At 48.7% G+C, this 27,969-nt stretch overlaps 1 protein-coding gene across 1 annotated transcript in view; it reads right to left on the reverse strand.

Annotated features, from left to right (window-relative positions):
• The window catches only part of LOC138262283 (cocaine esterase-like), a 303,060-nt gene that overhangs the window by 196,679 nt on the left and 78,412 nt on the right, over window positions 1–27,969 (reverse strand). Inside the window, exon 3 of the mRNA XM_069212178.1 lies at window positions 23,907–24,045. Coding sequence (XP_069068279.1) covers window positions 23,907–24,045 — 139 coding nt within the window. The remainder of the gene's footprint in view (window positions 1–23,906; window positions 24,046–27,969) is intronic.

Genomic DNA, 27,969 nt, shown 5'->3' on the forward strand with positions numbered 1-27,969 from the left:
AAATATTGCTGCATGACTGACTCCCTGTTGTCGATGTCTTCTTCCTCAGCTTCCTCCTCATCACTGTCCACAGGCTCCACAGCTGCCACAACACCGTAATCTGGACCATCCTCCTGCAGAAAAGGCACCTGGCGTTGCAAAGCAAGATTGTGAAGCATCGAGCAGGCGATGATGATGTGGCACACCTTCTTCGGTGAGTAGAATAGGGAACCACCTGTCATATGGAGGCACCTGAACCTGGCCTTCAGGAGCCCGAAGGTGCGTTCGATCACCCTCCTAGTCCGCCCATGGGCCTCATTATAGAGTTCTTCTGCCCTGGTCCTGGGATTCCTCACTGGGGTCAATAGCCAGGAAAGGTTGGGTTACCAGAGTCCCCTAATAGCCACACACGGTGCCTCTGGAGTTGACCCATCATATAAGGGATGCTGCTATTCCGCAGGATGTAGGCGTCATGCACTGAGCCAGGGAACATAGCATTTACCTGGGAGATGTACTGGTCTGCCAAACATACCATCTGTACATTCATCGAATGATAACTCTTCCGGTTCCTGTACACCTGTTCACTCCTGTGGGGGGGGGGACCAGAGCTACATGGGTCCCATCAATAGCACCTATGATGTTGGGGATATGTCCAAGGGCATAGAAGTCACCTTTCACTGTGGGCAAATCCTCCACCTCAGGGAAAACGATGTATCTCCTTAAGTGTTTCAGCAGGGCAGCCAACACTCTGGACAACACGTTGGAAAACATAGGCTGGGACATCCCTGATGCCATGGCCACTGTTGTCTGAAAAGACCCACTAGCAAGGAAATGGAGCACTGACAGCACCTGCACGTCAGGTGGGACTCCAGTGGGATGGTGGATTGGTGACATCAGGTCTTGCTCCAACTGGGTACATAGTTACTGGATAGTGGCATGATCAAACCTGTAGGTGACGATTAAATGTCGCTCCTCCATTGTCAACAGGTCCACCAGCGGTCGGTACACCGGAGGGTTCCACCATCTTCTCAATTGTCCCAGCTCACGGTGCCTAGGAAGGACAACAGCGACCACAGAGTCAACAAATTCCCAGGTATGTACCCACAGATACACAGAACACAACACCAAACACAAAACTGTCCCTGTATGTGTGTTGAGTGTAGGCCTAGCTATGTGTGACGCAGTAGTAAATGAAGCCATGTGGGCCCCTGAAATGGCGGCTGCCTGACCTCTAAACTGGGACAATGGGAATGTGAGGTATCTGCGCTGGCGTTATACACCGTCGTGGTACGCGGTCGTACACCGCGGCGCAATGCTGCATTGGTTAACATTGGACCCTATGGGTCCCAGGAGCCAATGACGAAGTGCGCCGGCGGTGATGATACGCACCGCCGCGGACGTCACCACCGCGGACGTGACTGCCATTTTCTATCTGTTCAATCACTCGATACCTGATCTTCGACAGGAGAGGACCTACACTGCAAATGCTGCTGTGACCTCAGTCTGGAAGAGACAATGGCTGCTGTGTCTGGGGAAAGGGACCCTGCCTTCACTGCTCAGGAGTTGGAGAAGCTAGTAGACGGGGTCCTCCCCCAGTACACGCTACTCTACGGTCCTCCAGACCAACAGGTAAGTACACAGGGAGCACGTTGTGTGGGCTATGCCTGGGTGGAGAGGGCTGGTTGTAAGAGGGAAGGGGGCAGAGTGCAAGGAACATGAAGGACTGTGAATGCATGTGCCACATGGCAAGGGTAGGGATGGGGGCCACTCACATCGACGGTGCAGTTGGTAATGACTTCTCTTCTTCCCCTGTGCATGTCATGTAGGTCAGCGCCCACCAGAAGAAGGACATTTGGCGTGCCATCGCCAAGGAAGTCCGGACCCTGGGGGTCCACCAGAGACGGGGCACCCACTGCCGGAAAAGATGGGAGGACATTCGCCGCTGGAGCAAGAAGACGGGGGAGGCTCAGCTGGGGATGGCCTCCCAACGTGGGAGGGGTGCCCGTCGCACCATGACCCCCCTGATGTTCCGGATCCTGGCGGTGGCCTACCCAGAGTTGGATGGGCGCTTGAGGGCATCACAGCAGACACAAGGGGGTGAGTGCACTCTCATTCCGGGGACTTGGCGCGCAGTTGAGGGGTCTGGGTGTGGGAGGAGGGCTGTGGGAGTCGCTAGGCCAGGCAGATTTTCGTAGGCTAGGCCCCTCCGTAATGCAGGGCATGTGGCACTCCACCCCACCTCAGTATTGGGCCAAGTACAGGTATAGATGCCCCTGTGGCATCCATGTGTGCAGATGTCCACCATAGCTATGTAGGCCATATCCCAGGAATTCCATCTGTAGAGGCCAAGAGCACGGCGTAGTGCAGGGGGCTGCTGTGTCTGTATTGTCCGCCAACGGTAGCTGTAAGCCATGCACTCAACCTGTCTTTCTTCTGTCGTCCCCTCCCCCTTTTTGTGCTCTCTCTGTTCTTTTGTGCATCAGCATCATCAGGCGGAGTTACAGTGGCACCGGAGCACGAGGGAGCTGCATCCCACATGGCCATGGAGGGCCACACCACGGACTCAGAATGCACCAGCGGGACGGAGGGCGAGGGGAGCTACACGTCGGTCACCGGATCACCAAACAGCGACACGGACTCGTCCGCCGATGGGAGCTCCCTTGTGGTGGCGGCACCATCTGTGCCCCCCACTTCTACAGGTACAGCCGCCACCTCCCCTACCAGCACCGCCCTCCCAGCAGCCCCTCAGCGTTCGCCCCGTGCCCGCTCACCCAGGAGGGTGCGCATCACCTTCGCCCCAGGCACCTCAGCCCCTGCCCCAGTCACCCCTGCTGCCCTCAGTGAGGAGGCCATTGACCTCCTCAGGTCACTTACTGTTGGGCAGTCTACCATTGTGAATGCCATCCGGGGTGTAGAAAGGGAGTTGCAACACACTAATGCATTTCTGGAGGGCAGTTATTCTGGTCAGGCTGCCCATCATCGAACCCTGCAATCTCTGGCCTCAGCACTGATGGCAGCCATTGTCCCTGTCTCTAGCCTCCCCCTTCCAACTTCCTCCACCCAGACCCAATCCCCTGTACCCCAGCCTGTCCCAAGCACACCATCAGACATGCATGCATACACCTCAACACACAAAAGTAGCTCAGGCAAACATAGGCACCACACAACCCACAGGCACTCACAGAAGCATCACACACATGCAGACACAGCAACATCCACTGCCTCCACAGTGCCCCCTCCTCGTCGTCTCCCTCCTCCCTCCCAGTATCGTCTACACTCTCACCTGCATACACTACATCTACAGCCACTAGGACTCGCACCAGAACACCCAGCACCACACCCCGCTCACCTGCACTCACCACCCCCACTCCCATTTACACGTCCCCTGTGTCCTCTCCCAGTGTGTCTGTGACGCCCCCTCCCAAAGTACACAAACACGGGCACCCACACACCCAACATCCATCCACCTCACAACAGCCTCCAGTACCTGCACCCAAAACACCTAAAGTGACACCTCCTACAACCACATCCTCTCCCTCCACTCCCAGACTCCCTCCAGCTACCCATAGAAACTGTCCCTCTGCAATGTGGAACTCTTTGCCCCCACCCCCACCCCTCCAATTCATCAGTCCCCTAGTAGCGCCTCAGCCAAAAAGACTCCAGTACCAGTGGTGCGTGTTACAGATGTGTGGAGTGCACCAGCCACCAGGGCAGGCAGTGTGACACGGAGCCAAGGCACTGCCAGTCCACCCCCTGTAAAGCATCTCAAGTTCGAAAGTGGCCGACGGGAGAGGGTGAAGACTCCTGGAGGCAAAACTACTCACAAGGCTCCCAGGGGGATTGCAGAGTCAGCTGTGACTCCTCCAAAGGTGGTGAAGTGCCAGAAGAAGTCTGCACAGCCTGGTAAGAGCAGCACAGCGGAGAAGGGCGGCATCCTCCCCGACGGCCGGGACGCCACCGCCAGCACCGTCGTCACTGGTCAGGAGACCACCGCCGGAGTCAGTGCCCAGGAGGGCAGCAGTATCGTCACTGGTCAGGAGACCACCGCCGGAGTCAGTGCCCAGGAGGGCAGGAGTATCATCACTGGTCAGGAGACCACCGCCAGAGTCAGTGCCCAGGAGGGCAGGAGTATCGTCACTGGTCAGGGGACCACTGCCGGAGTCAGTGGCCAGGTGGGCCCCAGCAGCCACAGCCACGCTGGGCAATGAGGGACCTTCATGCCACACACCAATGCACAGGTCAGAGACCGCCATGGCAAAGCACTGCTGAACAAGGAAATCAGCGCCATGGTGAAGACCGCTGAACAGGGCAAGCACCGCTGAACAGGCCAGAGACCGCCATGGCAAAGCACCGCTGAACAAGGAAATCAGCGCCATGGTGAAGACCGCTGAACAGGGCAAGCACCGCTGAACAGGCCAGAGACCGCCATGGCAAAGCACCGCTGAACAAGGAAATCACCACCATGACAAAGCACCGCTGAACAGGGCAAGCACCGCTGAACAGGGCAGATACCGCCATGGCAAAGCACCGCTGAACAGGCCAGATACCGCCATGGCAAAGCACTGCTGAACAGGGCAGAGCACCGCTGCAGAAGGAAAACGCTGCCACATCAAGCATCGTTATCCCATGTACAGCTGGGACAGTGACGGGACAGGAACTGTCACGGGGAGCCTAATCCAGTCTAGGCACCATTCCCCCTCCAGAACCAGTGGAGAACAACATCCACTCTGTCTGTCCTTAACAGGATGAAGCACTCTGGGCACCAGTCCCCCTCCAGAACCAGTGGAGACTGTTATCCACTTGAGAGACTGTGGCTTTGCACTCCCCAGGATTGAACAGTGGGCAAACCACCCACTGTAGAGACATGAAAGACTGTGGCTTTGCACTCCCCAGGATAATGCAGTGGACAAACCAACCACTTGTGAGACTTGAGAGACTGTGGCTTTGCACTCCCCATGATACATCAATGGGCATGGAGCCCCGTCGTGGATGTGGCGTGGTGCCGTAATCCGGCTGAGGTGCCCCCCCTTCCCTTCCTCCTGAGGTGCCTGTTGTATTTCTATCTGATGCCCCTGCAGTGTTCTCTCTGTTTGTGGACAGGTATCTTGTGTGGGCCTCGCCCATGCATTTTTGGCCCTGGGGTTCACGGACATTGATATGTGCATATCTGCACTACTTCTCGTAATGTATATACTTTTTAATGTGTATATATATATATATATGTATATATTTGGTACATGTATTTTGATACATTACAATGTTTGAACTGATTTCCTTTTGTCTTTGCATTCTTCCGGGGGGGTTGTGGGTTGTTACTATGATGTTTGGAAATGCATTGGTGTGTGTGTTGTAATGTGCAAGGGTGGGGGTGGGGGTGTTGCGTGTGTGTCCCTGACTTTTCCCTCCCCCCTCCCCTATGTCGTAGGTGCAGTACTCACCGTTGTCTTCGCCGCCGTCGGTGCTGGTGTTCGTAGATGAGTAGGAAGACAAGGGCAGGGAGGATCTGTACTTCCGGCTCCATGGTGTCCTCCTTCCTCGTGGGATGTGTAGAGGTGAGCGTTTTCCCATTGCACAAGCTGTTTCCGCCGTGTTTTTATCCACGGTGAATCCGCCCCGGAAAAGGTGGCAGATTGGCAGGTTGTGATACTGTGGGCGGTACATTGTCTTCCGCCTGTCTGTTGGCGGTGACCGCCGCGCTGTTTGTTTGTACCGCCGTGGCGGTCGGAGTGTCAAAGTGGCTGTGTTTGTTGGCGGTTTCCACCACGGTCATAATTCCCTTTTTTTGTCCGCCGGCCTGTTTGCGGTATTACCGCACCTTTAACACCGTCCGCCAGGGTTGTAATGACCCACTATATGTGTTAAGCAAGGTGTTTAAATGTATATTGTATCAGTCTACATTTTTGAACAATTGGTTTTCTTTGTTTTGTTGTCTTTTTTCCTTTGAATGATTTATATATTCACTTATGATTAAACACTTGATACATGTCTTTGCCACATTTAACTCATTGAACATATTCTTTTCAATTTTATGTTGGTTTAAATTAATTAAGAACTGTATATGAGTCCATTATATTGAAATATTTAACACTTAAATGTTTTCGAGTGATCCACAGGAGGTTCTCATATGTTTACTAGATTTCACTGCGCCATTTTTTCCGACATTAAAATGACGCTCCCATTAAAATCAATGGCCTCCCTGTGCTTTGCTGACTAGCGTCAACATTGTTGAAGCTAATGAGCAAAGAACCACAGAGTAAGCAATTCTGATGCTTTGTGGTAACGAGTGCCATGGTGCGCGGTATTGTGAATACGGCGCACCCATGGTGTCGTTAGGCGGGGCAGGGACGACGCAACAGAAGTGGCGCATTGGGACTGATGCAGGCCTTTCTTATAAATATGCCCCGTAGTGTTTAAAAGCTCCAGGGCGATGCTGCAGCGACAGACTTATTTCATGGTTAAAAGCACTTTGTACTTTTCCAAATGCAATCGTTACTACAGAGGTGCTTCTATATCCAGGCCGACAGGGTGGTCACTGACTTATTTAATGTTTAGAGAATCTTCTTTCTTTTAAATGTACAATTTTACCTTTTTATTCAAGCAGTTTATGCTGTGGACTTATTTAGGGGCATTTATGCGCTAGCGTCAACATTTTTGATGCTAGTTCCGAACTTTGCAGGATTAGTGTAAAAAATGTTGTTGCTAATCCTGCAAGACGCATTGAGGCCCATTGTAAACAATGGTGTGTCTCTTTTTAATGCCTGCTCTGTGCAGGCGTTAAAAGTGCCCAAACAAATGATGCAAAGAAGTCTCTTTGCATCATATTTTTGGCCCTCCTAAAAGGGGAACGCCCCCTTTGCATACATCACACCTGGCACAGGCATAATGTCGCACACAGGGTTACAAAGTGGCGCAATGCATGCATTGCGCCACTTTGTAAATTTGGCGTGGGGATTTTGGTCTCGTTGGGCCACATTAGCGTAAAAAATTACGCTAGTGTGGCGCAAGGAGGTGCCAGGGGCTCTTAAATCTGCCCCTTAATGTTTGAAAGCTCTAGGGTGACCCTGCAGTGATGGATTATTTAATGTTGAATTAACCTGTGCTTGTTTTCCAAATACAATCTTTACTACAGTGTTGTATTTATTTTATCCAGGGTACATTGTAGCCCCGGACGTAGCCGATTCTTGAAATCAGTCGTATTCATTTCAATCTAAAATGGACCTTTTAAATAAAGCAGGTTGCGCAACTCCATGTTTTTCTCTGCCTTGGCTCGCCTACGCACTAACACCGTAGCCACAGAAAGCTGTGTGTGCCACACCATACCATACACTGACCATACTGTACAATGACCGGCCATGCAATAAAATACTATACAATGACAGCCCATACCATGCTATGCCGTATCATGATATACTATAAAATGACTGCCCATACTATACGATACCATGCCATATCATACCATACCGTACCATACAATGACCGGCCATGCAATAAAACACCATACAATGACAGCCCATACCATACCATGCCATGCTATGCCGTATCATGATATACTATAAAATGACTGCCCATACTATACGATACCATACCATATCATACCATACCGTACCATACAATGACAGGCCATACCGTACCATACCGTACCATACAATGACAGGCCATACCGTACCATACCACACCAGATCGTACCATACAATGACAGGCTATACCATACCATACCGTACCATACCATACAATAACAAGCCATACCATACCATATCATACCATACCATACAATGACAAGTCATACCATATCATACCTTACAATGATAGGCCATACCATACCATACCATACAATAACAAGCCATACCATACCATATCAAACCATACCATACAATGAAAGGCCATGCCATACCATACAATGACAACCCATACCATGCCATGCTATACTATACGATACCATAAAATACTATAAAGTTACTGCCTGTACTATACTATACCATACCATATCATACCATACCATGCCATAGAATGACAGGCCATACCATTCCATATCATACCATACAATGACAGACCATACCATACCATACCATACAATGACAGGCCATACCATACCATATCATACCATACCATACAATGGCAGGCCATACCATACCATACAATGACAGGCCATACCATACCATACCATACCATACAAACACAAGCCATACTTTACCATATCATACCATACCATACAATGAAAGGCCATACCATACCATACAATGACAGGCCATGCCATATCATATCATACCATACCATACAATGACAGACCATATCATACCATACCATGCAATTACAGGCCATACCGTACCATACAATTACAGGCCATACCGTAACATACCGCACCATAACGTACCATACAATGACAGGCCATACCATACCATATCATACCAAACCGTACCATACAATTACAGGCCATACCGTACCATACCATACCATACCATACAATCACAGACCATACCATAACATATCATACCATACCATACCATACCATACCATACCATACAATACAATAACAAGCCATACCGTACCATACCATACCACACAATGAAAGCCCATACCATACCATACCATGCTTTGCCGTATTATGATATACTATAAAATGACTGCCCATACTATACGATACCATACCATATCATACCATACCGTACCATACAATTACAGGCCATACCGTACCATACTGCACCATATCGTACCATACAATGACAGGCTATACCATACCATACCGTACCATACCATACAATAACAAGCCATACCATACCATATCATACCATACCATACAATGACAAGTCATACCATATCATACCATACAATAATAGGCCATACCATACCATATCAAACCATACCATACAATGAAAGGCCATGCCATACCATACAATGACAACCCATACCATGCCATGCTATACTATACGATACCATAAAATACTATAAAGTTACTGCCCGTACTATACTATACCATACCATATCATACCATACCATGCCATAGAATGACAGGCCATACCATTCCATATCATACCATACAATGACAGACCATACCATACCATACCATACAATGACAGGCCATACCATACCATATCATACCATACCATACCATACCATACAATGGCAGGCCATACCATACCATACAATGACAGGCCATACCATACCATACCATACCATACAAACACAAGTCATACTTTACCATATCATACCATACCATACAATGAAAGGCCATACCATACCATACAATGACAGGCCATGCCATATCATATCATACCATACCATACAATGACAGACCATATCATACCATACAATTACAGGCCATACCGTACCATACAATTACAGGCCATACCGTAACATACCGCATCATACCGTACCATACAATGACAGGCCATACCATACCATATCATACCAAACCGTACCATACAATTACAGGCCATACCGTACCATACCATACCATACCATACAATCACAGACCATACCATAACATATCATACCATACCATACCATACCATACCATACCATACAATACAATAACAAGCCATACCATACCATGTCATACCATACCATACAATGACAGCCCATGCCATGCCATGCTATGCCGTATCATGATATACTATAAAATGACTGCCCATACTATACGATACCATACCATATCATACCATACCGTACCATACAATTACAGGCCATACCGTACCATCCCGCACCATACCGTACCATACAATGACAGGCCATACCATACCATACCGTACCATACCATACCATACTATGACAGGCCATACGTACCATACAATGACAGGCCATACCATAACATATCATACCATACCATACCATACCATACCATACAATAACAATCCATACCATACCATATCATACCATACCATACAATGACAGGTCATACCATATCATACCATACAATGAAAGGCCATACCATACCATATCATACCATACCATACCATACCATACCATACCATACAATAACAAGCCATACCATACCATGCTATACTATACGATACCATAAAATACTATAAAGTTACTGCCCGTACTATACTATACCATACCACATCATACCATACCATGCCATAGAATGACAGGCCATACCATTCCATATCATATCATACAATGACAGACCATACCATACCATACCATACCATACAATGACAGGCCATACCATACCATATCATACCGTACCATACAATGGCAGGCCATACCATACCATACCATACAATGACAAGCCATACTATACCATATCATACCATACCATACAATGAAAGGCCATACCATACCATACCATACAATGACAAGCCATACTATACCATATCATACCATACCATACAATGAAAGGCCATACCATACCATACATTGACAGGCCATACCATATCATATCATACCATACTATAAAATGACAGACCATACCATACCATACAATGACAGCCAATACCATACCATATCATACCATACAATGACAGACCATACCATACCTTACCATGCCATACTATACAATGACAGGCCATACCATACCATACTGTACAATAACACATCTTACTATACCATACAATGACAGACCATACCATAACATACCTTACAATTACAGACCATACCATACCATAACAGACCATACCATAAAATACCATACCATACTATACCATACCATACCATACCATACAGTAACAGACCATACTGTACAATAACAGACCTTACCGTACCATACCATCACAGACCATACCGTGCCATACCATACCATACCATACCATACCATAAAATACCATACCATACCATACAATGACAGACATCACCATACCATGCCATTCCATACCATACCATAAACACCATACCATACCATACCATACCATAAAATACCATACCATACCATACTATGCAATGACAGACCTTACCATACCATACCATACAATGACAGACCTTACCATACCACACCATAAAATACCACACCACACCATACCATAACATACCATACAGTAACAGACCATACTCAACCATACTGTACAATAACAGACCTTACCATACCATATCATAACAGAACATATCATACCATGCCATACCATGCCTTACCATATCATACCATACCATACCATACAGTAACAGACTGTGCCAAACCATGCTGTATAATAACAGACCTTACCATAACATACCATACAATGACAGACCATACCATATAATAATAGATGTGAGAAAGTAGCCTCTTTCTAGCCTTGTTACCCCCACTTTTGGTCTGTTTGTGAGTGTATGTCAGGGTGTTTTCACTGTCTCACTGGGATCCTGCTAGCCAGGGCCCAGTGCTCATAGTGAAAACACTATGGTTTCAGTATGTTTGTTATGTGTCACTGGGACCCTGCTAGCCAGGACCCCAGTTCTCATATGTTTGTGGCCTATATGTGTTCCCTGTGTGATGCCTAACTGTCTCACTGAGGCTCTGCTAACCAGAACCTCAGTGGTTATGCTCTCTCTGTACAAATTGTCACTAACAGGCTAGTGACCAATTTCACCAATTCATATTGGCATACTGGAACACCCTTATAATTCCCTAGTATATGGTACTGAGGTACCCAGGGTATTGGGGTTCCAGGAGATCTCTATGGGCTGCAGCATTTCTTTTGCCACCCATAGGGAGCTCTGACAATTCTTACACAGGCCTGCCACTGCAGCCTGAGTGAAATAACGTCCACGTTATTTCACAGCCATTTCCCACTGCACTTAAGTAATTTATAAGTCACCTATATGTCTAACCTTTACCTGGTAAAGGTTGGGTGCTACGTTACTTAGTGTGTGGGCACCCTGGCACTAGCCAAGGTGCCCCCACATCGTTCAGGGCAAATTCCCCGGACTTTGTGAGTGCGGGGACACCATTACACGCGTGCACTACATATAGGTCACTACCTATGTATAGCGTCACAATGGTAACTCCGAACATGGCCATGTAACATGTCTAAGATCATGGAATTGTCACCCCAATGCCATTCTGGCATTGGGGTGACAATTCCACGATCCCCCGAGTATCTAGCCCAGACCCGGGTACTGCCAAAATACCTTTCCCGGGGTTTCACTGCAGTTGCGGCTGCTGCCAACCCCTCAGACAGGTTTCTGCCCTCCTGGGGTCCAGCCAGGCTTGGCCCAGGAGGGCAGAACAAAGGACTTCCTCAGAGAGAGGGTGTTACACCCTCTCCCTTTGAAAAAAGGTGTCAGGGCTGGGGAGGAGTAGCCTCCCCCAGCCTCTGGAAATGCTTTGATGGGCACAGATGGTGCCCATCTCTGCATAAGCCAGTCTACACCAGTTCAGGGATCCCCCAGCCCTGCTCTGGCGCGGTGGGAGGTGCCCAGAGCTCCTCCAGTGTGCTCCAGACCTCTGCCATCTTGGAAACAGAGGTGCTGCTGGCACACTGGACTGCTCTGAGTGGCCAGTGCCAGCAGGTGATGTCAGAGACCCCTTCTGATAGGCTCTTACCTGTGTTGCTAACCTATCCTCCTTCCTAAGTAGCCAAACCTCCTTTTCTGGCTTTTTAGGGTCTCTGCTTTGGGGAATTCTTTAGATAACGAATGCAAGAGCTCATCAGAGTTCCTCTGCATCTCCCTCTTCACCTTCTGCCAAGGAATCGACCGTTGACTGCTCTGGACGCCTGCAAAACCGCAACAAAGTAGCAAAGACGACTACTGCAACCTTGTATTGCTGATCCGGCCGCCTTCTCGACTGCTTTCCTGGTAGTGCATGCTGTGGGGGTAGTCTGCCTCCTCTCTGCACTAGAAGCTCCGAAGAAATCTCCAGTGGGTCGACGCAATCTTCCCCCTGCACACGCAGGCAACAAAAGACTGCATCACCGGTCCTCTGGGTCCCCTCTCAGCACAACGAGCATGGTCCCTGGAACTCAGCAACTCTGTCCAAGTGACTCCCACAGTCCAGTGACTCTTCAGTCCAAGTTTGGTGGAGGTAAGTCCTTGCCTCATCACGCTAGACTGCATTGCTGGGTACCACGTGATTTGCAGCTGCTCCGGCTCCTGTGCACTCTTCCAGGATTTCCTTTGTGCACAGCCAAGCCTGGGTCCCCGACACTCTAACCTGGGGGCACAACCTCCTGAGTTGTCCTCCGGCGTCGTGGGATCTTCTTTTGTGACTTCAGGTGAGCTCCGGTTCACTCCTCTTTGTAGTGCCTGTTCTGGCACTTCTGCGGGTGCTGCCTGCTTCTGTGAGGGCTCCTTGTCTTGCTGGGCGCCTCCTCTGTCTCCTCACGCAATTGGCGACATCCTGGTCCCTCCTGGGCCACAGCAGCATCCAAAAACCCTAACTGCGACCCTTGCAGCTAGCAAGGCTTGTTTGCGGTCTTTCTGCGTGGGAACACCTCTGCAAGCTTCTTCACGACGTGGGACATCCATCCTCCAAAGGGGAAGTTCCTAGTCCTCTTCGTTCTTGCAGAACAGCAAGCTTCTTCCAACAGGTGGCAGCTTCCTTGCACCCTCAGCTGGCATTTCCTGGGCATCTGCCCACTCTCGACACTGTCGCGACTCTTGGACTTGGTCCCCTTATCTTACAGGTACTCAGGTCTGAAAATCCACTGTTGTTGCATTGCTGGTGTTGGTCTTCCTTGCAGAATCCCCCTATCACAACTTCTGTGCTCTCTGGGGGTTGTAGGTGCAATTTACACCTACCTTACAGGGTCTTGGGGTGGGCTATTTTTCTAACCCTCACTGTTTTCTTACAGTCCAAGCGACCCTCTACAAGCTCACATAGGTTTGGGGTCCATTCGTGGTTCGCATTCCACTTTTGGAGTATATGGTTTGTGTTGCCCCTATACCTATGTGCTCTCATTGCAATCTATTGTGACTGTACATTGCTTGCATTGCTTTCTATTGCTATTACTGCATATTTTTGGGATTGTGTACATATATCTTGTGTATATTTGCTATCCTCATACTGAGGGTACTCACTGAGATACTTTTGGCATATTGTCATAAACATAAAGTACCTTTATTTTTAGTATATCTGTGCATTTTGTTTTCTTATGATATTGTGCATATGACACCAGTGGTATAGTCGGAGCTTTGCATGTCTCCTAGTTCAGCCTAAGCTGCTCTGCTAAGCTACCCTTTTCTATCAGCCTAAGCTGCTAGAACACCTCTTCTACACTAATAAGGGATACCTGGACCTGGTGCAGAGTATAAGTACCCCTTGGTACTCACTACAAACCAGTCCAGCCTCCTACATTGGTTATGCAGCGGTGGGATAAGTACTTGCAACTACTTACCACTTTGTCATTTTGTACTTTTCATAAGAGAAAAATATACAAAACAAGTTCAGTGTATGTACACCTAACCAAAAAGTTTAGCTTTTCTTCTCTTACTCAATTGCTAAGTGCTGAAAAGTACCTCTAAACTTTCAAAAAGTTTCTTAAAAGTTGAAAAAGTTTTTTTTCTGTTTCCTTAAAAAGTTCTGAAACTTTTTCTTTCTTTTTCTGTCCCTTAAACCTTTTTCTATCATGTCTGGCACAGGTCCTACTCTTGATCTGGTCAGCTCTGCTTATGACCACCTTAGCTGGAAAGGTGTAAGGGGTCTCTGCATTGATAGAGGTTTAGGGGTAGGGAAGAATCCCTCTAGAGAATTGTTGATTAACATGCTCATTGAAAATGATAAGGCCTTAGCTGGCACATCAGTTGAGAAGTTAGCAGATGGTTCACACTCTGATTCTGGGGTAGCCCCACCAAGAGTGTTAGATGGTATTCTTGCCAACTTGCCCCTTAGCAGACCACCTAGCATAACTGGTACTAATGTGAGTTCTCATCACAGTAGGAATGTCCTTCCTGCAGGTCAAGTTGTTAGAGTGCCAACTGTTAGGGACATTTCTCCTTCTGTCCATTCACACCATTCTTCTGTGTCTAAGCATGCCCAACCCACCCACCCTGGTGATTGAATGTTAGAAAGGGAGCTCAATAGATTGAGAGTGGAAGAGACCAGGCTGAAGCTTAAACAGCAACAGCTGGCTCTAGCCAGGGAAACTTTAGACTTAGAAAAGAAAGGCAGAGGTTGGGGTTTGGACCCCATGGTGGCAGCAGCAGTATTACAGATAGTAATCCTGTGAAAGAGCATGATTCTAGGAATCTGCATAAGATAGTTCCCCCTTATAAGGAGGGGGATGACATTAACAAGTGGTTTGCTGCACTTGAGAGGGCCTGTGTTGTACAGGGGGTCCCTCAAAGGCAGTGGGCTGCTATCCTATGGCTATCTTTCAGTGGAAAGGGTAGGGATAGGCTCCTTACTGTGAAGGAAAGTAATGCCAATAATTTTACAGTTTTAAAGAATGCACTCTTGGATGGATTTGGCTTAACCACTGAACAATACAGGATTAAGTTCAGAGAAACCAAAAAAGAGTCTTCACAAGACTGGGTAGACTTTGTTGACCATTCAGTGAAGGCCTTGGAGGGGTGGTTACATGGCAGTAAAGTTTCTGACTATGAAAGCCTGTATAATCTGATACTGAGAGAGCATATTCTGAATAACTGTGTGTCTGACTTGTTACATCAATATCTAGTGGACTCAGATCTGACCTCTCCCCAAGAATTGGGAAAGAAGGCAGACAAATGGGTCAGAACAAGAGTGAGCAGAAATGTTCATACAGGTGGTGACAAGGATGGCAAGAAGAAAGAACGAGGAGAAATCTCAGGATAAGCATGGGGATAAGGGTAAAACCAAAGATCCTTCTTCAAATCCTAAACACTCATCAGATGGTGGGGATAAAACAAATTCTTCATCTTCTTCTTCACAACCTACACACATTAAAAAGCCTTGGTGCTTTGTGTGTAAAAACAGAGGCCATAGGCCAGGGGATAAGTCCTGTCCAGGTAAACCCCCTGAGCCTACCACCACTAATACATCAAGCTCTAGTGCCCCTAGCAGTAGTGGTACTAGTGGTGGGACTGCTGGCAACAGTCAAGTTAAAGGTGTAGTTGGGTTCACTTATGGGTCCATCATAGAAACTGGGGTAGACAGTCCCAAGACAGTTTCTGTCACACCTAGTGGCATTGGCCTTGCCACACTGGCTGCTTGTCCCCTTACAATGGATAAGTACAGGCAGACAGTTTCAATAAATGGTGATGAGGCCCAGGCCTACAGGGACACAGGTGCCAGTATCACTTTGGTGACTGAAAACCTGGTGGCTCCTGAACAACACATCATTGGACAACAGTATAAGATTATTGATGTCCATAACTCCACTAAGTTTCTTCCCTTAGCTATAGTTCAGCTTAGTTGGGGTGGAGTTACTGGCCCTAAGCAGGTGGTAGTGTCACCTAGCTTAACTGTAGACTGTCTCTTAGGTAATGACCTAGAGGCCTCAGGTTGGGCTGATGTAGAGGTTTATACCCATGCATCCATGCTGGGCATCCCAGAGGATTTGTTCCCTCTCATTTCTACTGAAATGAAAAAGCAAAGGAGAGAAGGCCTGAAAACTCAGGATCCCTCTCCAACAACAGGTAAAAAGGGTATCACAGTATCCCCTAACCACCCTGCCATTCAGGATACCATTCCTGTGGTGGGAGAAACCTCTCCTGGGGTGGCACCTGTTCCAAGGGAATCATCAGCTGGCATAGCTGTACTCCCTGAGGTGGAAGTACCTCTCTGTGGGATAACTCATATTGGTGAGAAAAAGAGCACCATTTTAGTTAACATGGAGAATCCCTCCAACCCTCCCAGAGAAACTTTAGTGCAGAAACCCTGCAATGCCTCACAACACTTAGGACAGCATCCCTGCCCTAGTGTGGAGCTCATAGGACAACATCCCTGCCCTGCTCCAACTCAAGAGAAACAGCATCCCTGTTCTCTCTTCCAGCCATATGGACAAAGTGTTTGCCCAGCTATGGCTTTACTGAGACAGCATACCTGTCTGGCATTCTCATCACTACAAATAGGCTCAGTGGACAATTCCCACTGCTCTAAACTAAAACTTACTGATAGAAACTCTGAAAATATACCTTCACATTGTTGCTTAGCTAAAAAACTTCAAACAGGGTGGTTTACATCCCCACAGGGAGGTAACCATATAGTGAATGATAAAGGGAGTAACCAGTCTATTGCAGAGCTACTCTCTACTTATCACCACTTAGACAATAAAGTCTCAACTGGCCAAGGTTAGCCTTATTGTCCTTCGTTGGGGGGGGGGGTTGTGTGAGAAAGTAGCCTCTTTCTAGCCTTGTAACCCCCATTTTGGCCTGTTTGTGAGTGTATGTCAGGGTGTTTTCACTGTTTCACTGGGATCCTGCTAGCCAGGACCCAGTGCTCATAGTGAAAACCCTATGCTTTCAGTATGTTTGTTACGTGTCACTGGGACCCTGCTAGCCAGGGCCCCAGTGCTCATAAGTTTGTGGCCTATATGTATGTGTTCCCTGTGTGATGCCTAACTGTCTCACTGAGGCTCTGCTAACCAGAACCTCAGTGGTTATGCTCTCTCTGTACAAATTGTAACTAACAGGCTAGTGACCAATTTCACCAATTCATATTGGCATACTGGAACACCCTTATAATTCCCTAGTATATGGTACTAAGGTACCCAGAGTATTGGGGTTCCAGGAGATCCCTATGGGCTGCAGCATTTCTTTTGCCACCCATAGGGAGCTCTGACAATTCTTACACAGGCCTGCCATTGCAGCCTGAGTGAAATAATGTCCACATTATTTCACAGCCATTTACCACTGCACTTAAGTAACTTATAAGTCACCTATATGTCTAACCTTTACCTGGTAAAGGTTGGGTGCTAAGTTACTTAGTGTGTGGGCACCCTGGCACTAGCCAAGGTGCCCCCACATAGTTCAGGGCAAATTCCCCGGACTTTGTGCGTGCGGGACACCATTTCACGTGTGCACTATACATAGGTCACTACCTATGTATAGCGTCACAATGGTAACTCCGAACATGGCCATGTAACATGTCTAAGATCATGGAATTGTCACCCCAATGCCATTCTGGCATTTGGGAGATAATTCCATGATCCCCCGAGTCTCTAGCCCAGACCCGGGTACTGCCAAACTACCTTTCCCGGGGTTTCACTGCAGCTGCGGCTGCTGCCAACCCCTCAGACAGGTTTCTGCCCTCCTGGGGTCCAGCCAGGCTTGTCCCAGGAGGGCAGAACAAAAGACTTCCTCAGAGAGAGGGTGTTACACCCTCTCCCTTTGAAAAAAGGTGTCAGGGTTGGGGAGGAGTAGCCTCCCCCAGCCTCTGGAAATGCTTTGATGGGCACAGATGGTGCCCATCTCTGCATAAGCCAGTTTACACCGGTTCAGGGATCCCCCAGCCCTGCTCTGGCGCGAAACTGGACAAAGGAAAGGGGAGTGACCACTCCCCTGACCTGCACCTCCCAGGGGAGGTGCCCAGAGCTCCTCCAGTGTGCTCCAGACCTCTGCCATCTTGGAAACAGAGGTGCTGCTGGCACACTGGACTGCTCTGAGTGGCAAGTGCCAGCAGGTGACGTCAGAGACCCCTTCTGATAGGCTCTTATCTGTGTTGCTAGCCTATCCTCCTTCCTAAGTAGTCAAACCTCCTTTTCTGGCTATTTAGGATCTCTGCTTTGGGGAATTCTTTAGATAACGAATGCAAGAGCTCATCAGAGTTCTTCTGCATCTCTCTCTTCACCTTCTGCCAAGGAATCGAACGCTGACTGCTCTGGACTACCTGCAAAACTGCAGCAAAGTAGCAAAGACGACCACTGCAACCTTGTATCGCTGATCCGGCCGCCTTCTCGACTGTTTTCCTGGTGGTCCATGCTGTGGGGGTAGTCTGCCTCCTCTCTGCACTAGAAGCTCCAAAGAAATCTCCCGTGGGTCGACGGAATCTACCCCCTGCAACCATAGGCAACAAAAGACTGCATCACCGGTCCTCTGTGTCCCCTCTCAGCACAACGAGCTTGGTCCCTGGAACTCAGCAACTCTGTCCAAGTGACTCCCACAGTCCAGTGACTCTTCAGTCCAAGTTTGGTGGAGGTAAGTCCTTGCCTCACCACGCTAGACAGGTACCACGTGATTTGCAGCTGCTCTGGCTCCTGTGCACTCTTCCAGGATTTCCTTTGTGCACAGCCAAGCCTGGGTCCCGACACTCTAACCTGCAGTGCACAACCTCCTGAGTTGTCCTTCGGCGTCGTGGGATCTTCTTTTGTGACTTCGGGTGAGTGCTGGTTCACTCCTCTTCGTAGTGCCTGTTCCGGCACTTCTGCAGATGCTGCCTGCTTCTGTGAGGGCTCCTTGTCTTGCTGGGTGCCCCCTCTGTCTCCTCACGCAATTGATGACATCCTGGTCCCTCCTGGGCCACAGCAGCATCCAAAAACCCTTGCAGCTAGCAAGGCTTGTTTGCGGTCTTTCTGCGTGGGAACACCTCTGCAAGCTTCTTCACGGCGTGGGACATCCATCCTCCAAAGGGGAAGTTCCTAGTCCTCTTCGTTCTTGCAGAATCCACAGCTTCTACCATCTGGTGGCAGCTTCTTTGCACCCTCAGCTGGCATTTCCTGGGCATCTGCCCAATCTCGACTTTGTCGCGACTCTTGGACTTAGTCCCCTTGTTCCACAGGTACTCTCGTCTGGAAATCCATCGTTGTTGCATTGCTGGTGTTGGTCTTCCTTGCAGAATTCCCCCATCACGACTTCTGTGCTCTCTGGGGAACTTAGGTGCACTTTACACCTACTTTTCAGGGTCTTGGGGTGGGCTATTTTTCTAACCCTCACAGTTTTCTTACAGTCCAAGCGACCCTGTACAAGCTCACATAGGTTTGGGGTCCATTCGTGGTTCGCATTCCACTTTTGGAGTATATGGTTTGTGTTGCCCCTATACCTATGTGCTCTCATTGCAATCTATTGTGACTGTACATTGCTTGCATTGCTTTCTATTGCTATTACTGCATATTTTTGGGATTGTGTACATATATCTTGTGTATATTTGCTATCCTCATACTGAGGGTACTCACTGAGATACTTTTGGCATATTGTCATAAAAATAAAGTACCTTTGTTTTTAGTATAGCTGTGTATTGTGTTTTCTTATGATATTGTGCATATGACACCAGTGGTATAGTAGGAGCTTTGCATGTCTCCTAGTTCAGCCTAAGCTGCTCTGCTAAGCTACCCTTTTCTATCAGCCCAAGCTGCTAGAACACCTCTTCTACACTAATAAGGGATACCTGGACCTGGTGCAGAGTGTAAGTACCCCTTGGTACTCACTACAAACCAGGCCAGCCTCCTACAATAGACCATACAATGCCATACCATACCATACTGTACAACAACAGAACATACCATACCATACAACAGGCCATACCATAACATACCATAATATATAATGACATACCATACCATACCATGCCATACCATACCATGAGATAATATACAATGACATGCAATGCCATACCATACCATATCATACCATAGAATACTATACATACAATAACAGACCATACAATGCCATACCATACAATAACAGACCACACCATACTGTACAATAACAGACCATATCATACCATACCATCCCATACCATACTTTACTATACTATCCGTACCATACAGTAACAGACCATACCATACTGAGCAATAACATACCATACTATACCATTCCATAACATACAATAACAGACCATACAATGGCATTCCATACAATAACATACCATATCATACCATACCATCCCATACCATACTTTACTATACTATACATACAATACAGTAACAGGCCATACCATACTGTACAATAACATACCATACAATAGCAGACCATACCATACCATACTATACAACAGACCATACCATATAATATCACACAATAACAGACCATACCATACCATATAATATCATACAATAACAGACCATACCATGACACACCACACCATACCATAACATACAATAACAGCCCATACCATACTGTGATAGACTATAGGATACCATACTGTACAATAACAGACCATACCATACCACACAGCAGGCCATACATTACCATACCATACCACACAACACAACAGGCCACACCATACCATACCATAGAATAACAGCCCATACCTTACAATGGTAGATCATATGATACCATACAGTACAGTAACAGACCATACCATACCACACAGCAGACCATACCATACCATACCACACAACAGGCCACACCATACCATACCATACAATAACAGCCCATACCATACAATGATAGATCATAGATTACCATGCTTTAGAATAACAGACCATACCACACAGCAGGCCATACCATATCATACAACACAGCAGACCACACCATACCATACCATACAATAACAGCCCATACCATACAATGATCGATCATAGGATACCCTACTGTCTAATAACAGATCATACCATACCTCACAACAGGCCACACCATACCATACCACACCGTAACAGACCATATCATACCACACCGGACCAGACATACCATTCCATATGACAACCCATAGTTTACTACATGACAGCACAAACCATACCATAGCATACAATGACAGCACTTACCATAGCATGCTATGCAATGCCAGAGCGTTCTATACCACACCATGCCAGCCCATATAATGACAACCCTTACCACACTATACCACAAAATTTAAAACAACAACAGAGTCAATATTTCTTGCATAGGTGAGACCTATTGTAGTACTGGTGCCCAGTCACTTCAGTTCTTTAATACCCACTTTCTGGGAGACATGGGTTTATCAGACCAGCCCACCTTGTCAAATCAAGTTTCTCTTTACAAATCAGAGTTATGGCTGGTGGTTTCGGGTGCGGGACGGCGTTTATGACAGTCTTCCACATAGTGGCGCTGTTGGTCGTATTTAGAGATGAGCACAACAGTTGTTTATTAATTCAATATGTATTAACAATTTCTAATGCCCGCCACCCAAGCCATTCTTGCTCCTTTAGAGGCCTGGAATAGTTGTCACACTTGTGAGAGTGCGGTGGAGGAAATGACACAGCAGGGCTCTGTGAACCAGCTTGCTGCTCCACGCTGCGTCATTTTGAAAGTGCAGAAATGCGTTGTATTTACAGAAATACTACACATCCCTGTACTCTCCTCAGCTCCGGCGCACAAACTGCTGTCTAGCGCCAACGCAGGCACGCTTGCGCCATGGTGCAAGGGTGCCACCAGTGTAGGAATGATTGTTTATGTGCAGGAAGGGACACCTTCCTGCACAAAGACAATAATGAGAGGCGTTTTCATCTTTCTATAGTTGCTGCGGAATGAAGCACACGTAGAAACAGGAAAAACTTGAGTAAAAAGGTTATTTCTACCCGTTGCACCACCCCTGAGGTAGCGTATGAATCTGACGCATTCTCAGCCTCAGATTCTTCCAGTTTCAACAGGTGATGCATGGGAACACCCCAAAAAACACCCATGGAGCGCCCCTTTTACGCCGTGTTGTGCGCGAAAGGGGTCCATATTTACAAGACCACAAAAAACCACGCAAGGTGGGTTTGCGTGGCCTCGTAACTATGGGCCGGCACACAGCGCCACCGGAGCGTGAAACAATGACCCTCCAGTGGTTCAGTGTGCCACTAGGACATCAGAAAAGAGACCCTTATTTGTTCACAAACTAAGCACTGCTGGGTTTAAGCGGGCCACGTGCCTATCACAGGACATGAGCCTCAAAGTCCTCGCTGTACAAACACAGGGTGTGTCCGCCAGGGTCAGTGCACCAGGGAGGGCAGGCCATGATGAAATGTCATGTGAGAGAGGACACTCCCTACCACAGGAGGGTGTAACCCAGGAGAGTAACACAAAATGAAGCCCCGGTAGAATGTGAGGAGGGCCCCTGAGTCTCCCATATCTCACAGGTATTCATTGGTCTTGGTCTGAATGGGGGTCCTAGGAAGTCTTGGGGGTCCCTGCCCATTTCACTGCACACTGTGAGCAGTAACTCGCCATGAATGAGACAAGCCTCTGAGGGTCCACCCCCTGGAGCCCCTGGCACCCTCCACCCAGGGGACTTCACTCCAACACTTACCGGCAGCCTCCACCCAGGGGCTTTACTCCAACTCTCACTTACCTGCAGCCTCCACCCAGGGGCAGTGGTAAAGGCTTTACGTCAGGCTCACTTACCAGCAGGCTCCACCCAGGCGCTTTACTCCAGCACTCACTTACCAGCAGCCTCCACCCAGGGGATTTACTCCAGCATTCACTTAACAGCAGTCTCCACCCAGGTGCTTTACTCCAACACTCACTTACCAGCAGCCTCCCCCCAGGGGCAGTGGTAAAGGCTTTACGTCAGGCTCACTTACCAGCAGCCTCCACCCAGGGGATTTACTCCAGCACTCACTGCACCCTCCAACCAGGGGGCTTTACTCCAACACTTACTTACCGGCAGCCTCCACCCAGGGGATTTACTCCAGCACTCACTTACCAGCAGCCTCCACCCAGGGGCAGTGGTAAAGGCTTTACGTCAGGCTCACTTACCAGCAGGCTCACCCAGGCGCTTTACTCCAGCACTCACTTACCAGCAGCCTCCACCCAGGGGATTTACTCCAGCACTTACTTACCAGCAGTCTCCACCTAGGGGCTTTACTCCAGCACTCACTTATCAGCAGCCTCCACCCAGGGGCAGTGGTAAAGGTTTTACGTCAGGCTCACTTACCAGCAGCCTCCACCCAGGCGCTTTACTCCAGCACTCACTTACCAGCAGCCTCCACCCAGGGGATTTACTCCAGCACTCACTTACCAGCAGCCTCCACCCAGGCGCTTTACTCCAGCACTCACTTACCAGCAGCCTCCACCCAGGGGATTTACTCCAGCACTCATTTACCAGCAGCCTCCACCCAGGGGATTTTACTCCACCCCTCACTCACCAGCAGGCTCCACCCAGTGGGCAGTGGTAAGGCTGAGGACGTTTACTCCAGGCTCACTTACATTCAATCAAGCAGTATGTTAGTAGAGCGCTTCCCATCACTCATGGAGGTATCTAGGCGCTGGATCCTTACCGGCAGCTTGGAGTCCCTGGTGGCCTCAGAGGGAGAGTAGACATTGAGGTACAGGCAGTCTTCAGAAGCAGGCATAGTTGGAATCTCGACTTCAAAGATTGTTTCTAAGATCTTAAAGGCATCCATGGTTTGTAGGCACCTAGGGAAAGACAGAGGGGCACGCGTCATCCAGGCAGGAGGGCGACCTTTGAACTGCAGCCCTGCACTGTGATAGGTGGGTTCTCTCTGTACGGGAAACTGTATGAATTATGTGCACTTTTTGTCATTTAAAAGTATTTTTTCCGTGTAAACACAGGTTCGGTCTATATAGGAACATCTCAGGGCATTGTGGCGCATTGTATGTAGAAAAGTCCTATTACAAACCTCTCCAGACACCGAGGCCCACACCTAGGCTCGGCGGTGGATTGCGTACTGGAGGTAATCCTGAAAACATTACATTCAGGGATCCAGGAAGCGACCACTGGATCCCCACGAAATGATGGACTGTAGAGAAAGTGTTCACTCGATGGGATCCCACCCAGGGATCCAGGAAGCAACCACTGGATCCCTTAGTACGGCGGACCCAAAAGACCTGAAGAACTTCCGCCCCATCTCGCTCCTCCCCTTCCCTGCCAAAGTCATAGAGAAGACCGTCAACAAGCAGCTTACCAACTTCCTTGAAGACAACAACCTTCTCGACCCCTCTCAGTCCGGATTCCGAGCTAACCACAGCACAGAAACCGCCCTCATCTCAGTCACAGACGACATCAGAACCCTGATGGACAACGGAGAAACAGTCGCCCTCATCCTCCTTGACCTCTCAGCTGCCTTCGACACCGTCTGTCACCGCACCCTAATAACCTGCATCCGCTCCACCGGGATCCAAGGACAGGCCCTAGACTGGATCACCTCCTTCCTCTCCAACCGCTCCCAAAGAGTCTACCTCCCACCTTTCCGCTCAGACCCCACTGAAATCATCTGCGGCATCCCACAAGGCTCCTCGCTCAGCCCGACTCTCTTCAATGTCTACATGAGCCCCTTCGCCGACATCGTACGCAAACACAGCATCATCATCTCCTCCTACGCCGACGACACTCAGCTGATACTTTCCCTCACCAAGGACCCCACCAGCGCCAAGACCAACCTGCAAGATGGAATGAAAGACGTCGCACACTGGATGAAACTCAGCCGTCTGAAACTGAACTCAGACAAAACAGAAGTCCTCATCCTCGGAAACACCCCGACCTCCTGGGACGACTCCTGGTGGCCCACGGCCCTTGGCACCGCACCGACCCCCTCAGACCACGCACGCAACCTCGGTTTCATCCTGGACCCACTTCTCACCATGACCAAACAAGTCAACGCTGTATCATCCTCCTGCTTCCTCACCCTCTGCATGCTCCGAAAGATCTTCCGTTGGATCCCCGCCGACACCAGAAAGACCGTGACCCACGCCCTCGTCACGAGCCGCCTGGACTACGGCAACACCCTATACGCCGGAACCACAGCTAAACTCCAGAAGCGTCTGCAACGAATTCAAAACGCCTCCGCCCGCCTCATCCTCAACATACCCCGCAACAGCCACATCTCCGCCCACTTGAGACACCTGCACTGGCTTCCCGTCAGCAAAAGGATCACCTTCCTACTCCTCACCCACGCACACAAAGCCCTCCACAACAAGGGACCCGAATACCTCAACCACCGCCTCAGCTTCTACACTCCCACCCATCTTCTTTGCTCCACCAGCCTCGCTCTCGCCACCGTCCCTCGCATCCACCGCTCCACAGCAGGTGGGAGGTCCTTCTCCTACCTGGTGGCCAAGACTTGGAACTCCCTCCCCACCATCCTCAGGACCACCCAGGACCACTCCGCATTCCGAAGACTACTCAAGACCTGGCTTTTCGAGCAGCAGTAACCCCTTCCCCCTAGTGCCTTGAGACCAGCACGGGTGAGTAGCGCGCTTTATAAATGTTTATGATTTGATTTGATTTGAATGGGATCACACCCAGGGATCCAGGAAGTGACCACTGGATCCCCAAGAAATGATGGACTGTACCCAAAGTATTCACTCGATGGGATCACACCCAGGGATCCAGGACAGCAACCACTGGATCCCCCAAGTAAGAATGAGATCACACCCAGGGATCCAAGAAAGCTACCACTGTATCTCCAAGTAAGAATGGGATCACACCCCGGGACCCAGGACAGTGACCACTGGGTTCCCCCAAGCAAGGATGGACTGCACGCAAAGATTTCACCAGATGGACTCACACCCAGGGATCCAGGACAGCGACCAATGGATCCCTAAGTAAAAATGGGGTCACACCCAGGGATCCAAGACAGCAACCATGGGATCCCCAAGCAAGAACGGGATCACACCCTAGGATCCAGCACTGCGACCACTGAATCCTCAAACAAGGATGGACTGAGTGCAAAGAGTTCACTCAATGGAATCACACACGGAGATCCAGGACAGCGACCACTGGATCCCCCAAGCAAGGATGGACTGCACACAAAGAGTTCACTCATTGGGATCATACACAGAGATCCAGGACAGCGACCACTGGATCCACCAATCAAGGATGGACTGCACACAAAGAGTTCACTCAATGGGATCACACACAGAGATCCAGGACAGCGACCACTGGATCCACCAAGCAAGGATGGACTGCACACAAAGAGTTCACTCAATGGGATCACACACAGAGATCCAGGTCAGCGACCACTGGATCCACCAAGCAAGGATGGACTGCACACAAAGAGTTCACCACGTAGAATCACACTCAGCCAATCCTGTGGGCTGGGTCCCTTTAACACAAGATCACTGCGAGCTTCCAAGAGAAGCCTGGCTGTTGTGAGATCCCCGACATGACCCAGCACTGAAGGGATCGAGAACGAGCAAGAGTTCCCTTTGTAACGCTGGATGTAGATAGAATTTTATATCATCACCCAACAGTCTGAGACTCCTGGGCACTTCCACAAAAAATGCATAAAATCTGCTTCTAGGATTAAATCCACCAGATGCTAACTCACCGCGGTAGTGAGCAGTACACTCTACTCAAGAAGTAAATGTACCAGCAGCGAGAACTCCAGTGCTCAGCAGAGAAGGGAGGATCTGTATTCCACACTGCTGGTCTCATCCTGAAATGGATAACCATCTCCAATGGTGAAGAAAGATGGAGCCTCAGAAATATGCCCTCCTTAGCTAGGTGGCGCTGTTCGGCTGTGTTCCTGCCTCTCAACACATCCACAGCACCCGCCTCCCCTGCCGGGCAACGAGGGGCTACAAGTGCAGGAGAGGGAAGCATGCTACGCCTGGCCTCTCTGCTCACCTCTGCCAAGCCCATCAACACAGTGGACCATTTGTACACTTGTAATTGTATTTCTATAGCGCTCACTACCCTGACGAGGCATTGAAGTGCTTTATGGTGAGTAGCACGTTACTCGGAAACCCAAGGTTAATTTGTTAATCCAGTGGTATTGATTGTTATTGGAAGAAGTCAGGTGTCCTCATAGAACGCAACATGCATGCATTTCCTAGAGCTTCTCTGTGGTAGATTGAAGTTAGTATCAGTTGAGTTTGACCATTATTGGGACCTACGTGGTTTCAGGCAAATGGTTGTTGAGATAAGTAGGTAGATGTAATTTGCAGGGATAGGTTTTAAAAAAGGAGAAGTTGTGATCTATGGAATGAGGTGTCAAACATTTCCAGAATTACAATAAGAGACTGGGGCAGACAGGCATAAAACAGGGGTGGGTGTAACTCGTGTAGTTCCATGTAGCATAATCACACAGAATGATCTAAGAATTTAGGAAGGTTACACAGTGTTTGACCTGGACCTTTTTGCAGGGTCATCCCCAAACATATAGCCTCCTTCCTCCTATTTCTTTCTGGCCAGTTTTTGTTGGCTTTGGGACTCTGGGCACTTTACCACTGCTAACCACTGCTAAAGTGCATATGCTCTCTGTCTAAATTGTACTGGTGATTGGTTTATCCATGATTGGCATATTTCATTCACTAGTACGTCCCTAGTAAAGTGCACTAGAGGTGTCAGGGCCTGTAAATCAAATGGTGCTAGTGGGC

The sequence above is a fragment of the Pleurodeles waltl genome, chromosome 10, assembly GCF_031143425.1.
Source record: "Pleurodeles waltl isolate 20211129_DDA chromosome 10, aPleWal1.hap1.20221129, whole genome shotgun sequence".
NCBI lineage: Eukaryota > Metazoa > Chordata > Amphibia > Caudata > Salamandridae > Pleurodeles > Pleurodeles waltl.